At 38.3% G+C, this 16729-nt stretch overlaps 1 protein-coding gene across 3 annotated transcripts in view; it reads right to left on the minus strand.

The window, feature by feature from the left end:
- VWA8 (von Willebrand factor A domain containing 8) overlaps positions 1–16729 on the minus strand; it is a 364979-nt gene that overhangs the window by 275423 nt on the left and 72827 nt on the right. For all 3 annotated transcript variants that reach the window (XM_057532758.1, XM_057532757.1, XM_057532756.1), the window contains 8 exons: positions 16543–16710; positions 11909–12073; positions 11268–11317; positions 10430–10538; positions 8252–8356; positions 4368–4499; positions 1969–2103; positions 1802–1879 (listed from right to left, as the gene is read on the minus strand). In XM_057532758.1, the coding sequence (XP_057388741.1) occupies positions 1802–1879; positions 1969–2103; positions 4368–4499; positions 8252–8356; positions 10430–10538; positions 11268–11317; positions 11909–12073; positions 16543–16710 (942 nt within the window). The remainder of the gene's footprint in view (positions 1–1801; positions 1880–1968; positions 2104–4367; positions 4500–8251; positions 8357–10429; positions 10539–11267; positions 11318–11908; positions 12074–16542; positions 16711–16729) is intronic.

Genomic DNA, 16729 nt, shown 5'->3' on the forward strand with positions numbered 1-16729 from the left:
AGATAAATTAGACTTCATCAAAATTAAAAACTTTTGTGCATCAAAGGATACTATCAAGAGAGTGAGAAGACAACCCACAGAATGGGAGAAAACATTTGCAAATAACATATCTGAGAATGCCTTAATATACAGAATATATGAAGAACTCTTACAGTTCAGCAACAAAAAGACAATGCAATTAAAACATAGGCAAGGAACTTGAAAAGGTATTTCTCCAAATAAGATATAAATGGTAGTAAGCACAGGAAAAGATGCTCAATATCATTGGTCACTAGGGAAATGCAAATCAAAACCACGAGCTACTACTTCACACCCATTAGGATGGCTATTATAAAAAGCAAACCAAAAGGAACACAGAAACAAAACAAAACAAAAAAACAGGAAATCACAAGTGTTGACAAGGATGTGGAGGAACCGGAACCCTCATGCGCTGCTAGTGGGAATGTAAAATGGTGTGGCTGCTATGGAAAACAGTTTAGCAGCTCCTCAAAAAGTTAAAGGTAGAATTACAATATGATTCAGCAATACCACTCCAACATATATACCTAAAAGAAATGAAAGCAGGGACTCAAACAGATACTTGTACTCCTGTCTTCCTAGTAGTATTATTCACAATAGCCAAAAGGTAGAAACAACCCAAGTGTTCATCAACATATGAATGGATAAACAAAAATATTATTCAGTCATAAAAAGGAATGAACGTGTGAGATATGCTATAACATGGATGAACCTTGAAAACATAATGCTAAGTAAAATAATCTAGAGACAAAAGGACAAAAAGTGTATGATTCCTTGTGACCACCTAGAGGGGTGGGATAGGGAGGGTGGGAGGGAGACGCAAGAGAGAGGAGATATGGGATATATGAATATGTATAGCTGATTCACTTTGTTATACAGCAGAAACTAACACACCATTGTAAAGGAATTATGCTCCAATAAAGATGTTTAAAAAAAAAAAAGTGTATGATTCCATTACATGAGGTACCTAGAATAGACAAATTCATAGGGACAGAAAGTCACATAGAGGTTACCAGGGTCTACAGGGAGGCAGAGAATTTATTATTTAATGGTTATAGAGTTTCTATTTGGGAATATAAAAGAGTTCTAGAAATAGCTAGTGGTGATGGTTTCACAACATTGTGAATGTACTTAATGCCAGTGAGTTGTACACTAAAAAAAAATGATTAAAATGAGAGAATGGATAAACAACAAGGTCCTACTGTATAGCACAGGGAACTATATTCAATATCCTGAGATAAACCATAATGGATAAGAATTTAAAAAAGAATGTATACATACATATAACTGAATCACTTTGCTGTACAGAAGTTAACACAATATTGTAAAACAACTATACTTCAATTAAGAATAAATATTCAGTAGAAGAAAAAAAATAAAATTAAAAAAATGGTTAAAATGGTAAATTTCATGTTATGTACATTTTACCACAATAAAAAAATAATAATCTATTTGGTGAATACCTAATTATCTCCCACTGCTGCTGAAACCTATTTTGTTTAGATTTCCAAATTACTATTAAATGTACTGTGTGTGTGTACACATGCTTGTAAAATGGATCTCTCTTGAAAAACAGACCCTGGTATGTTGGACACATCAGATATCCTAGAACACACTTTCAAAAATTCCAAATAATTATAGCTGCACTCCAACGTGATAGCTGTTTCAGTTATTTATCTACTTCAAAATTAACAGGTACAGCTGAAGGAAGAATATCCACAAATTCTGCTGATGGTCCAAAAGTATATGTTTATAGTCCAAGTGCTAAAAATGAACTTATTACCTGATAGAGCATGATAGGTTCTACATTGTATCCTAAGGTATCTGCAAAGTTCTTAGCGATGACTGTTTTTCCACAACCCTACAAATGGAAACACAATCATTCAAGGGATAAGTCAAAACAACCAAAAGTCAGGAAACAGAACTTAGCAGTGAGGCTGCTATTCTTACTTTTCCTCCAATTAAACATATGTCCTTAACCATGTGAGACTGCATCATTTCAGCCAGTAGTTGTTTATGGCTTAAAGTTTGTATAAAACGGTCTGATGTGCAAGGTTGACTTAATGGCCTGGTCCCAGCTGGCACCTATAATTAAAGAGAGGTAAATATAATATGCACATGTTTTTCTCAAAATAATAGTTAAATGAAAGCATACAACTGCCATTTAAAAGCCCCTACTAATTTCCTGCTCAATTCAATTATATACTGTTTTTGATATTTCAATAGAGCAACAATTATTTTCTCATTCACACATCTGATGATCGTTTTCATCAAATTTCCAAATCAATCATCCCTCTAAAATTAAAGCCCTATGCTGTCAGACATTTTCATATGAATCAAGTAATTTTCATACTATTTATAACTTATAATAACAATGTCACTGCTTGAGAATGAAGGTTTTTGCCCAAATTTCAGTTATAAGCACAGAATTTAGAATCAGTCTACTGGGATTCTCCAAAATCACCAAAGATCTCCTGATTTCTAAACTGTCCACAAATCTTCTTCCACTCTTATTTTACTTTGCCATTCAGAAGCATCTGTTCTTAAAATCTCCTCCCATCCTTCACACCTACTTCCTTTTATTTCCTATCTCCTCTTTAGTAAAGTCTCCTGGATTTCCATGCCCTGCTGGGGACTCCGGACTTGATCATACTGTAGACAACACAAACCCTAAAGAGTTACAAGTTTGGAAGTGACAAGATCAGATTTGTTTTTAAGAAAGATCATCCTGGTGGTAACATAGAAGGCTAACTTGAAGGGCCGGGAGGCAATGATGTTAGAAAGCCATTACCAAAGGGAAGCATGAAAGCTCGCTCATATCTCATGTCCCTGGACGTTCTGTTCAAACCGCCTGAAATGTCCTATCACCTTTCCACTCCTGGGCCACTGGAAACCTCCTGTGTCATAAGACTTAGCTCAAGCCCCATCTCCTCTCTGAAACTTTCTCTACTCCTTCTCCTGACTCCTGGTGTTACTTCCGTCTCTACATCTCCGTCGCCATTCCAATGCAGTTCTTACTCATCTGCCTCTATCCTAGACCGTCAGCTGTGAGGTCACTCGTCTGAAGGAGACAGAAGAGTGTCGTGTGGAGTGTGCTGTCTAGAAGGCCCAGCTGTGCCATTTGGTAGCTGGTGACCACGGGTGAATTGATTACGCTCTTCACATCTGTTTTCTAATCTATAAAATGGAGATAATAAAAGTTATCTCCGGGGTTACTGGGGGATTTAAATGGCATAATATATGTGAAGAGAAAAATACAGTAACTAGTACACCACAGGCACTGAGTGGATTTTAATACAGAGCCTGGCTCATGGTAGACATAATCAATGTTTCCTTTGATGATTGAGTAAATACAGTGACCTGAATAAGTATTACTAATATCACGTTCAAACAAACAAAAAAGCCTATCATGAATGCTTGCTCTGTCGTAACATAAGAAGGCAAGCATCTATTCTTTCCTACATTCACTTACAATCTAATCGTCAGCATTTTTCAGGCTGTGTTTCCTAGTGTCAGCTTCCTATCACCTCTTGGGGTTCTTAGGACCCTCAAGGGAAGGGTTAGAAAAAAGGGAGGCAGAGCAAGCAGTTGGAGCTCTATGACCAAATATCATTCCCCTCCTCTCAAAAACTGTTCAACTACAAGTGCTCCTCTTTTAACTGTTTCATGTAGCTGACAAAGATTTGATTTGAAAAGAGCATTCCTGGGCTTCCCTGGTGGAGCAGTGGTTGTGACTCTGCCTGCCCATGCAGGGGACACGGGTTCGAGCCCTGGTCTGGGAAAATCCCATGTGCCGCGGAGCGACTAGGCCCGTGAGCCACAATTACTGAGCCTGCGCGTCTGGAGCCTGTGCTCCGCAACAAGAGAGGCCGCGATAGTGAGAGGCCCGCGCACTGTGATGAAGAGTGGCCCCCGCTTGCCGCAACTAGAGAAAGCCCTCGCACAGAAACGAAGACCCAACACAGCCAAAAATAAATAAATAAATAAACCCAAAGTTTAAAAAAAAAAAAAAAGAGCATTCCTTAGTTGCTAAAATATGTTTGAAAACAATGACTATTTCTTACCAAGGACTCAGAACACAAAACGCTTTCATTAATAAACACTTTATTTGATTTTCCCAGAGGCTGACTTTGGTTTTTGATGAAAAGCTATCCCTATGTTTCTCCTGAACGTTTCCAGTTTACAAACATACATGACTCTGGATATATAGATATACAGATACACGTATATAGATATGATGCTATGGAACCAAAAACGACTTATAAGGGAATCATAAACCCAATTTAGGTCATAAAAATGGACAGAACAAGGCACATCTTAGGAAGTACAAACCTTGATTCATTCATTACCTTAATGGTCACCTCTTTTTCTGCAATCCGGATGGTCACAGAAGCTTGGAAGACATGGTTTTCAGTCATCTTCTCCACTCTCACAACCTCTTCAGGAAGCACAGAGCTTCTTGAATCTTGGAGTTCAAAGCGCTGTAAAATTACCAGAAAGACATGTAATTTACTTTTTATTTTAGTATTAATGTTGGATATCTGGAAGGTTCCATCTTAATTAGAACTGAAAGCCACTCTATGTTATAAAAATAAAGGTAAAAAAATTAATGAGGATTTTCCCCCCTATTTTTACAGATACCATTCATTCTACTTAAGCTAATTACTAAGGTGATATGAAAATAGTCCCTAAAATTTACTAAATGCCAAGAAATGGAATCGCTGAGTTCCTGATCTGGTAGAAGTTTGCAGCCTACAATGCTTGATAATCGAAGGTTCCAGTTTCCTAGAAAAGGATGATGAGACTCCTGAAAACATGCTAAAGGAAATTAAAATAAGGCCTATATCAGTTGATTTCTTTCTTTCTTTCTTTCTTTATTTTTGGCTGTGTTGGGTCTTAGTTTCTGTGTGAGGGCTTTCTCTAGTTGCGGCAAGCGGGGGCCACTCTTCATCGCGGTGCGCGGGCCTCTCACTATCGTGGCCTCTCTTGTTGCGGAGCACAGGCTCCAGACGCGCAGGCTCAGTAGTTGTGGCTCACGGGCCTAGTTGCTCCGTGGCATGTGGGATCTTCCCAGACCAGGGCTCGAACCCGTGTCCCCTGCATTAGCAGGCAGATTCTCAACCACTGCACCACCAGGGAAGCCCCAGTTGATTTCTTAAATCAACCAAAGTTAATAGCTGCCTGGACACCAGTCTGCTGATTGCTTGTGTGGTTAGTTTAACTGATTACAATAAAGTATAACAATCAATCTTCCACAGTATCTGGCACAGTGTCTTCTACAGTGTAGGTTCTCAATATTTGTCAAACCGGATTTAAAAGGCCCAGACCATTGATTCTTTCTCCATGTAGGCCAATGATCAATGTTCTAACACTAGGTTACACCCCTTAATCCCAGCTCATTATATAAAAAATGCACACAGAGAACACAAATAAGTATATGAAAAATGAGGATACTAATTGAAAATTAATTAAATCCTATGCCCTACTAAGAGCAGTATGTTCAATATGAGGAGCTTAACTCATTTTTAGTGTTAAACAGGCAGAAGTTATTCCCCCCAAATCCTACAATACTTTTAGAACATTATCACTATAGTGAAAGAGTTGAAACTCAATGAAAGAACAGATCACTGCTTATTCAACAGAATGACTCAACTCTAGAAAACATATTTTGGGGAAGAAAATTATTTTCAACTTCAACACTGTAAACATAACAGCCCAGATCATGTCTTCATTGCAGTGTCTTAAGTACTCAAGACAATCATTCCTCTTCCCAAGCCTAAGAAAAATTGTTTATTTGTGCTACCATAAAAAACATAAGTTTTATACTTTACACGATTTATATATGCAAACTCCCACGGTGTCACACAATGTGGTAGGAATTGCTTCCATGCTGTAGACAAATAACAATCATTGACACCATAATTTCATGCCAAAAAAAAAAAAGGGTACCCTGTATTTTAAGGAGGTTCAATTGGAAAGGAGTAAAGCCTTAGCCAAGTAATTAAATTCATTGGAATTCAGAACCTACACCCATTAAATTCTAAGAAAATATATATATGAGCTTAAAGGTATGTTTTCACTCTAGCCATAGTAATGTCAGTTTAACTTGATATAGGGTTAATGTCAGAGCATTTATATTCCAGAAATGAACACTAATGCCTTGAACCACACTTGCTGTACTGGTTATGTCCTTATAAATAATTCAAACTAAAATATTTCAGTAGAATAAAAATAGTAGGCTAGAATACACTAAAATAGGAAAAGAACTCAAGGTGCAAGGTGAGTTACCATTTGTTGGCATAGGAAATTTAAAGACTCTTAATCAAAAAGGAAATTGAGGAGTAAAACAGATATATAATTCTTTACACAATTAAGGCAAGAAAAGACAATCACTTTTTCTTCTCTTACATAAGTAACAAAATTCCCCTTTTTCCTTTTTTTTTAAAACTCTACAATCAGATTTGAAATAATTCCTGTTTGTAACATGGATCCTCAATCAGTGCTCTATGTTCCCCTTAATTATAAAGGTCAAAATAAAGGCCAAACAAAATGAAGCAGCACTGACTACTTTCTTTGGAAAACTCAACTCTTTAAAGGTATTCTATAACTTTATAGAATTTGTATGACTAATTTTGAAATTAGAGACCAGAAACGCATCAAAGTGTTTTCTTAGTAAAAATGAAGACCTTTGTTCATAACGGACTTATCTAGACACTGAATACCTTCTCCTGGTCGTGTCACAAAACTTTACATTGCTTCATTTTATCAGAACTCTGACATTTTCTTCTACCCTATGTACCCTTGTTCCCAAGGCAGTGGACTTTGTGCTGATGGGCATCTAGGGAGCTCATCTGTAATCACAGCCTCTTTTCATAAACACTAGGTACTCTATTTCAATGACCAATGCCAAAGTAGCTCAGATGTTACTTAAATCAAAGATGAGTTCTCGTTCTGTTTTTCAGAGCCTGGAATGAATCTTTGAGTGAACTATACAGTCAGACTGGTAGTTTCCTAATTCCTTGAGCATAGGAATTAATTTCCCCATTTCCAAATGGTTCCTCATTATCTCCTTAACATCCTTCCACCTTCTCCTCTTTCCCCTCCCTCTCCCTCACCCTTTCTCACACACACAGCAAACCCCTTTCTTCCCTTTCATCAGTGGCTGCTATTTCACTGTCCCTAGCCCTGCTTCTATTCCTTGCTGTCTCTTCTACTTCCCTTTGCCTCTTTATTGACCATTACTTTCCCCTTGCTTCTTTATGTTTTTCTTTTAGATTCTGCCCCTAACTATACTTTTTAGCATTTATGAGGAATGGCTTTTTGTTAGTTTTATTTTGTTATTATTATTATTATTGACATCACCAGTCAATGAAAATACTGTTTCTTGGGTTGGCTGATATATGAAATAAAATCCCGCTGAAGTAACTAGAATCTATTGTTCCACTCTTCTGAGCCCTTCTCACTATTATTAGCTGCGTAGAGAGTACTTCTGTACTCCCAAAGACCCTGTGTATTCTTTGGGATAAGGGAGAAACTAACACCATTCCATATGTCAAATTCTGGCCTCCAGAAAATGAAGGGCCTATACACAAGACCACAACAGCTTAGTGTTCACATTCTACCTTCTCCTTAGAAATCTATACACCTTGACCCAAACTGTGTAAGAAAAACAAAAACAGTCTTTCATAAAAAGGAATTATTTGGGGTGAGTCAATGACTCTCTGCCAAGGGTCTGCTTGAAGTGGCTCCCACTGGCCAAAACCTGGGATAATTTTAGCATCAAAATAAATGACGATAGTAATCAATTATAACCCACTGAATAAAATAGGGATCTATAAGTGCATATTGATATAAATGAATAAATAAATACATGGAGGAGAAGAAAAAGCTCTTCCTTAGTGTAGAATGCCTACTAATAAATGCAGAAGGAATGTTTACGCCCCATTACTGACATGACAATGCCTCCACATGTGGAAAAGAAGAGAAGACAAGGGAAAGAAAGAAAGATGGAGAAAGAAAAGTAGGAAAGAAGGGTAAGAGAGAGATGAGAAGAAGGGAAAAGAAGGGACAAGAAGAGAAAATGGGAAAGGTAGGAAAGAAAGTGAAGCAGATACATACTTTTTTTTTTAATATCGTTATTGGAGTATAATTGCTCTACAATGGTGTGTTAGCTTCTGCCTTATAACAAAGTGAATCAGCTATACACATACATATATCCTCATCAGATACTTACTTTTAAAACAACTTCCACAGCCATCTTCCCTTCATGTCCCAGTAAAACAGTGTACGGGTAAAGCCACCGGATTGCATGTTCGATTGACATCATAGGAAAGGAATCCTATTTAGGAGGAAAAACACATAGGAATGAAGAACACCTAAAATAATCACAGAAAATTTAACCAAAATGTACATATGACATTGAAATTGCATTATAAACAATACCCAATAAGTTTCTCATGTTTTCCAGAAGTCTACAAAAGCAAATATTGTTTCCTCTTCCTGTTCCACACCCTTTCCCTTGGTAAACTCACCCACTCTCATCTTTCAGCTGCCGTGTATGTGTTGATGGCTCCCATGTCTCTGTCTCCAGTCCTGACCTTTTTCTTGAGCTCTAGACCTAAACTCTCTATTGCCCATTAGATGTGACTCTATGGATGTCCCATAGACTCCCATTCAGCATGTCTGAAACTACATGTCTGAACACATTTCCCTATCCTACTCATTCCAAAGTACCTTCTCTTTTTCCTCTACTCCTAATCTGAGTTAATCTCATCCACATACTCCTAGCTTCACGGTTATAACTACAAAGTTAGAAAGTGTTCATTATCCTCAAATCCTTCCCCCCAGATTGCTTTCCCAATTCGGTTTACCCTACTTTAAAAAGTCTACTAACAAGGACAACTAGGGAAATTTCAATATGGACTGTCTATTAGATGACATTACAGAATTATTGTTAACATGCTGAGGGGTGTGATAACGGTGTTCTGGTTATGTAGAAGAATGTTCTAATTCTTAGAAGTTGCATACTGAAGTACTTAAGAATACCGACTACAATTTACCTTCAGAATTGTTTAGAAAAAAAAGAGAAAGTGCAAACAAAAGTGGCAATATGTTAAAAGTTGGTGATTCTAGTTAAAGGGATTATGGATTTACGTTTTGCTATTTTTGAACTTTTTCTTAGATCTGAGAATTGTCAAAGTAAGAAGTTCCAAGGAAAAAACAAAAAGAATGAAAAGTAGAAGATGTGCTAAATAGGAGGAAAAATGCTGTTCCAGATGTAGAGAACAGTGTAAACAATACCTGGGAAACCTAACTAACTCACTGACCCTCAGGAAATGTAAAATAAAAAGCAACAAGAGATTGAAAATAAGTCTCTTGTCTAAGTGGTGTCACTACTACCTTGGATTATGCTCTCCTTAGCAGAGTCTCCTACCTCTTCCCTGTGCATCCACGCTCCCCCCACCTCACCTCGCTGCCAGCAGAGGTGTCTTCCTCCAACATACATCTGATTGCCACACATCCCATCTACTTAATAATGTCTAATGGGCCACTTCTTCCACACCAGAAAATCCAGCCAACTTCACTCACCATGCAAAACACTTCACAATAAGGTCCTAACCTTTCTCTTCGGCACACATGCTTGCTCCAGTGATACAATTTATTATCATTCTCCAAAAAACACACCAGGCCCTTTTGTGATTTAACACCTTTGGCCCATGCTGTTCCCTCTGCCTGGGGAACACTCCAGACACTACTGTCATGACCTTCGTGAAACTGTGGTAGACAACGTCTGTTTTCCACCAAATCCCCTCACCCATTTTCCTCCTTCATGTGCCTCCCAGCTTTCCCTTCCAACAGCCAGCTGCTGCAGGTCTTTCAAAGAAAACTGCCCTTGAGCTCCTGGAGCCAGCTTGGCTCCCAGAGTGGGAGAGCAGCTAGTGCCTGGGAACGTGTGCCGCCTGGGACGATTACTAACCAGTGAGACTGATGGTGCTGAGTGTGAAAGTCCCAGCTCCCCTGCCTCAGGTTGGGGCAAGTCTGAGGCATGACTTACACTGCCGCAGACCTCTGCATGATCAGGTAGAAGTCCTCCTTCCCTCTGTGGAACTTTCACCTGAGCTGCATGTCTACCTTCCCCCGTCCAAGGCTGTAAGCTCTTTAAGGACTCAGAACACATCACTGGTCTCTGCACAGTTTCCTGGGCTGCACAGCAAATTAATCTCAGGTCTTGCAATATTTATAGAAGAGTATAACAAGGTAAATGGAAATGATTACTCTCCAAGGGTTAACTTTTAAGTTTTCTTTGCCACATTTGGGTATACCCAAATAATTAATTTATTTTAATAAATTAAAATAATTTCATTAATAGTCATTAATTAAATTAATAGTCATTAATTTATTTTATACATACCAGAATTTGAACTGCAGCTGGTAAACTATCTAAAGGAAAATCTGGAAGTCCAAGACTAGAAGATTCTTGGGAACAGAGAGTGGTGGCAAAGGATAAGAGTTGAGAAATTCTAGGGGAAAACAAGAAGTGATATTAAATTTTATTCTAATAGTTATAATACATAAAATCTGTTAAATATAAAATAGCTGGGCCAATTTAATTAATCGAAAAAGTTGACATCCACTATTTAATTTTTAGGGAATAGTTCCATATTATAATATTCCATTTCAAACTCAGAAGCTGATTAGGTTCACAGATATATTTCTTAAATCTGTCCCAATATGTGAGGTTTTTCATAACCTGGCCCAAACCTACTCTGCCAGCGTCACCTCCCACCTTTCTCAATCTAAATCCAAACTCCAGCCTCCGGGAGCTTTTCATAGACCCAAGAATAAGGCATATACTCTCATGCCATGCTTTAAAAACTTTTTCTTAGAACTCCTTAATTCCATTCTCTATCAGTCAAAAGCCTACTCATTCTTTAGGACCCATCTCAAATGCCAATGCCTTTGTGAAGCCCTTACAAAGTCTCAACCACAACATCCCCCAATACTCTGAAATTATGGCTCTTACCACACTGTGTTAAAGTAAGGTATTTATACACATATCTGTAAACTCTACTAGATCTTGAGTTTCTTGCCATCAAAGATCATGTCTTATTAACTTTATCATTAGCTGGTTCCATAGCTACTGAAAAATTCTTCAAACAGTTGTTGAATGAATGAATGAATCAGTTGATCAATGAATGGGCAAAACAAATTCAATGTTAAGTGTCCATATATATATCTGAAATACTTACTTCTCAGCAGAAACATTGGCTCCAACTGAATACAACAGTTTAAGTTGGTCCTAAAATAACATAAAACATATCAGATTGATTAATAAGGAATGTAACATTAAATGCAAATGTTTGATAGACATAATTCAACCTTTTAATTAAACAGACACTATGTAATTAATAGCAAAAAATCATTTCTTGATACATGTCATTTCTAAAAGAAGAGTTGGTCTTTTTAAAAAATCTTTCAGACAAATAATACCACAATAACTTTTCTTTCTAATTTCCAGAGATTTTCTTTACCTTTATATCCATTTTTCTTTCCATCAACTACTGAGGGGGACATCTACAAACATAGTAACATTTTTATAGTAATTGAATTTATTATAAACAGGAAAACTATTTAAAAAATAAATTATCCTTAAGGGAAGAGGGGCAAGATGGAAGAGGGGATTAAGAGATATAAGCTACTACGTATAAAATAAGCTACAAGCACAGGGAATGTAGCCAATATTTTAGAATAACTTTAAATGAAATATAATCTATGAAAATATCGAATCACTATGTTGAACACCTGAAACTAATATTGTAAATCAACTATACTTCAATTAAAAATAAATAAAAATTTAAAAATAAAATAAATTATCCTTGTTCCTGCTTACCTGGAAGGGTAGATAATAAATATCTCTGGCTTGAAATCGCGACCGGAGCGGGGGATCTAATGGATTCCCAGAGTACCTAGGTACTGGCAAGCCCAAGGCGATCACTCGGAAATCTTCACTAACTCGGACAATCTTCCAAGCATCCAATTCTGTTTTGGTATGATCCTAAAAGAGTAAGAAATCAAAAATTGCAGCATAATGATAGAGATCACAACTGCAAGAGCCAGGCTAAGGAATTTATGTCCTGACTGCTGGGTAAATTGTACTTGAGAATGCTCTCGAAGCCAAACTGTCAAGGAAGGGAGCAAAGTGGAATCAGGAACAGGATACCAGGGAAGGCTCACAAAATGAAGACTGGTGTTTGAAAGGAGAAGCATCCAGGAACAAAGGTGATGTGGGTCAGATCTCTAAACCCTAGTCAATAACACAAAGGAACAGTCGAAGAGCAAGGAAAATAAACTGGTTCAAGCTAGAAGTCATAAAATGGTACTTCTAGAGGGGTAGACCACCAGCAGAGCAGAGACTGCCCAGGGACCTTCAATAAATAACTATGTTTACGGATATATTTCTACCAAGGTATGTTAATAATAATAAGTAACATTCTTTGAAAACTTAATACATGATAAGCACTTTCCATGAATTTTTCTCATTTAATTTTCACCAGAATCCAAATAGACATTTAATTCCTTTTCATGGATGAATAAACTGACGTTCAAAGGAGTTACATAACTTGCCCACATTGCTGCAACTACCATATGGTGGAGCTGAGACCGGAAACAGCGTAGATTTTGGAGTCACAGATCCTGGCTCTAGTGCTTGGTGCACATTCTAGCTAAGTGACCAAAAACTTGTTATCATACCCTCTGAGCCTCAATTTTCTCATGTATAAAGTGGAAGTAATATCACCGATATTTCTATGGCTGTTACGAAAGTTAAACGTGATAATGCATGTGAAAATGAAAGTAACTGGTCCACAGCAGTCACCTGTTAAATGTCATACCTGCCTTCTCTGCCTGACCCTTCCAATGGCTCTTCACTGTTCTTCAGCCTTTGAAGAGCCCCCCAGTCCCTTGCTGTTGTCCTCTTTATACCCTCTTGTATCACGGCATCTAAAGACTTCATTGCACTTATTCATTAATTCAACAAATAGTCATTGAGCACCTACCATGCGCCAGGCATTGTTCTAAAGTTTGAGATAACAACAATGACAAAATTCCTGGCCTAGTGGAAGTATGAACTAGTAGAGGGAGGCAGACAATGAGCTAAAAACATAAGTAAATAAATCATGTGGGATATTAGAAGACTCTGTGGAAAAATATAGAGCAGAGTAAAGGAGTCTGGGGGCAGAGGGCACATTGAAGTATTTAATAAAAGGGTGAGGGCAGCCTTCATTGGTAATACAGGCAGACCTCAGAGATACTGCAGGTTTGGTTTCAGACCACTACAATAAAACACATACTGCAATAAAGTGAGTCACAAAAATTTTTTGGTTTTCCAGTTCATACAAAAGTTACGTTTACACTACACTGTAGTCTATGAAGTATGCAATAGCGTTACATCTAAAAAATGCACATACCTTAATTTAAAAATATTTTATTGCTAAAAAATGCTAACCATCTTCTGAGCCTTGAGTGAGTAGTCAGCTTTGCGCTGGTGGAGGATTTTGCCTCGGTGTTGGCGGCTGCTGAAGGCTGGGATGGCCGTGGCAGTTCCCTAAAATAAGGCCACAGGGAAGCTCGCTGCATCAATTGACTCTGTAGCAGGCACTGCTGTTTGATAGTATTTGACCCACAGTAGAACTTCCTTCAAAATTGGAGTCAATCCTCTCGAACCCTGCTTCTGCTTTATCAACTAAGTTTATGTTCTAAATTCTAAATCATATGTTGTCATTTTAACAACCTTCACAGCCTCTTCATCAGGAGCAGATTCCATCTCAAGAAAACATTTTCTTTGCTCATCCATAGCAAGCAACTCCTCATCTGTTAAAGTTTTATCATGAGATTGCAGCAGTTCAGTCACATCTTTAGGCTCCACTTCTAATTCTAGTTTTCTTGCTGTTTCTGTCACCTCTGCAGTTACCTCTTCCACTGAACTCTTGAACGTCTCAAAGTCATCCATGAGAGTTGGAATCAACTTCTTCCAAACGCCTGTTAACGTTGATATTTTGATCTCTTCCTATGAATCATAAATGTCCTTAATGGCATCTACAATAGCAAATCCTTTCCAGAAGGTTTTCAATTTAGTTTGCCCAGATATGTCAGAGGAATTACTATGGCAGCTATACCCTTACAAAATGTATTGCTTAAATAATAAGACTTGAAAGTCGAAATTACTCCTTGATCCATGGACTGTAGAATGAATGTTGTGTTAGCAGGCATGAAAACAACGTGAATTTCATTGTACATCTCCATCAGAGCTCTTGGGTGACCAGACGCATTGTCAGTGAACAGTAATATTTTGAAAGGAATTTTTTTTCTGAGCAGTGGGTCTCAACAGTGAGCTTAACAATAAACCATGCTGTAAACAGATGTGCTATCACCCAGGCTTTGTTGTTCCATTTATAGAGCACAGGCAGAGTAGATGTAACATAATTCTTAAAGGTCCTAGGATTTTCAGAATGGTAAACGAACATTAGCTTCAACTTAAAGTCACCAGCTGCATTAGCCCCTAACAAGAGAGTCAGCCTGTCCTTTGAAGCTCTGAAGACAGACATCGACTTCTCTCTAGCTATGAAAGTCCTAGATGGCATCTTCTTCCAATAAAAGGCTGTTTCGTCTACACAGAAACTCTGAAGTTTGGTGTAGCCACCTTCATTAATTATCTTAGCTAAATCTTATGGATAACTTGCTACAGCTTCTACATAAGCACTTGCTGCTTCACTTTGCACTTTTATGTTATGGACACAGCTTCCTTCCTTTAAAACCTCATGAACCAACCTCTGCTAACTTCAACTTTTTCTTCTACAGTTTCCTCACCTCTCTCAGCCTTCAAAGAATTGAAGAGAGTTAGGACCTTCCTCTGGATTAGGCTTTGGCTTAAGGGAATGTTGTGGCTGGTATGATCTTCTATCCAGACCACTAAAATTTTCTTCAGCAATAAGGCTGTTTCTCTTTCTTACCATTTGTGTGTTCACTGGAGTAACACTTTTACTTTCCTGCATGAACTTTTCCTTTGCATTCACAACTTGGCTAACTGGTGCAAGAGGCCTAGCTTTTGGCTTGTCTCAGCTTTCAACATGCCTTCCTCATTAAGATTAATCACTTCTAGCTTTTGATTTAAAGTGAGAGACAAGTGACTTTTCCTTTCACTTGAACACTTAGAGGCCACTGTAGGATTATAAATTGCCCTAATTTCAATACTGTTGTGTCTCAGGGAATAGGAAGGCCCAAGAAGAGGGACACAGAGTGGGGAACGAACAGCTGATCAGTGGAGCTGTCAGAACACACATTTATTGATGAAGTTCACCATCTTACACGGGTGTGGTTCGAGGAGCCCCAAAACAACTGCAACAGCAACGTCTAAGATCAGTGACCACAGATCACCATAACAAATATAATAACAATGAAAAAGTTTGAAATATTGTTACAATTACCAAAATGCAACACAGAGACAAGAAGTAAGCAAATGCCGTTAGAAAAATGGTGCCCACTGATTTGTTTGATGCAGGAACCTTCAATTCGTAAATAACGCCATATCTGCAAAGCACACTAGAGCGAAGTGCAATGTAACAAGGAATGCCTGTATTACATTTGAGCAAAGACTTGAAGGGGGTAGAGGAATGAGCCAGGCAGATATCTGGGAGAAAACCATTCCAGAAGAGCAAATTGCCCGTGCAAAGCACTGATAAGATAGGATACTGCATATCCAGCAGTTTATGGTACAATAAAAAGAATACTAGCAGCTGGAGTGGAATGAAAAAGGAGAAGGATAGAAGGAGATAAGGCCAAAGAGGCAGTAATGGCCCAGATCACCCAAGACCCTGTATTCCATTGTGAGGATTTTAGATTATATTCTGAGTAGAGCAGGAAGGCATTAGAGGTTTATAGCAGAGGAATGACCTGTTCTGCTTCGTGTTTTAAAGCGATCACTAACTGCCCTGGGGGAGCCAGGATGGAAGCAGGGGTTCTAGTTGCGAAGCTCTTACAAACAACTCAGGCAGGCGATGCTGGTAGCTGGGACCTTCAGGGTATCTTTAAATATTTTACTCATTTCTGTCAATATCTACTGAGCTTTGAGCTTCTTGAACCCAACAAGTGGACTTCATTCAGCTTTGTCTTCCTGGTGCCCAGCACAGTCTAGAAGCTATTAGGCTTGTTGAGAGAAAGAAGAGAAGGGAAAAAGAAGATGGAAAAGGAGGGAGAAAGGGAAGAAGAATTAAAAGGAGAAAAAAGAGAAAGAAAGAATAGTTATTAGATAGGCAAACAGAAGTAAAAATCTGGGAGGTCTTCTAACGTGATGTGGAAAACAGAAGAGCCATACAAAACTGCAAATGCATGACTGACTTCAGGCAGTTGCCCAAGATATGCACCACCTGAACATTTGTCCTCGTTCTGACACAATCATGTCTTATACAACAAGTGGCCAACCCACAGCTCAACAGCTAAGACAAAGCAGTCAAATTTTTCTTTTCTTACTTGGAGAAGTTTGTCGTAACGCTCGGCAGACATCAGGAAGCGTCCATCTTCAAGCTGCATCTCCCTATTTTCCAGCAAGTTGTTCAAAACAGGAAGGACATTCCTCTCCGCCTTTTCCAAGCCTTCCAAAACGAGAGTTCTACCTTCTGTGGCTGCACGAACTGCACACTATTTCCAAGAAACAAAA

Source organism: Balaenoptera acutorostrata, chromosome 18 (genome assembly GCF_949987535.1).
Source record: "Balaenoptera acutorostrata chromosome 18, mBalAcu1.1, whole genome shotgun sequence".
Classification (NCBI taxonomy): Eukaryota; Metazoa; Chordata; class Mammalia; order Artiodactyla; family Balaenopteridae; genus Balaenoptera; species Balaenoptera acutorostrata.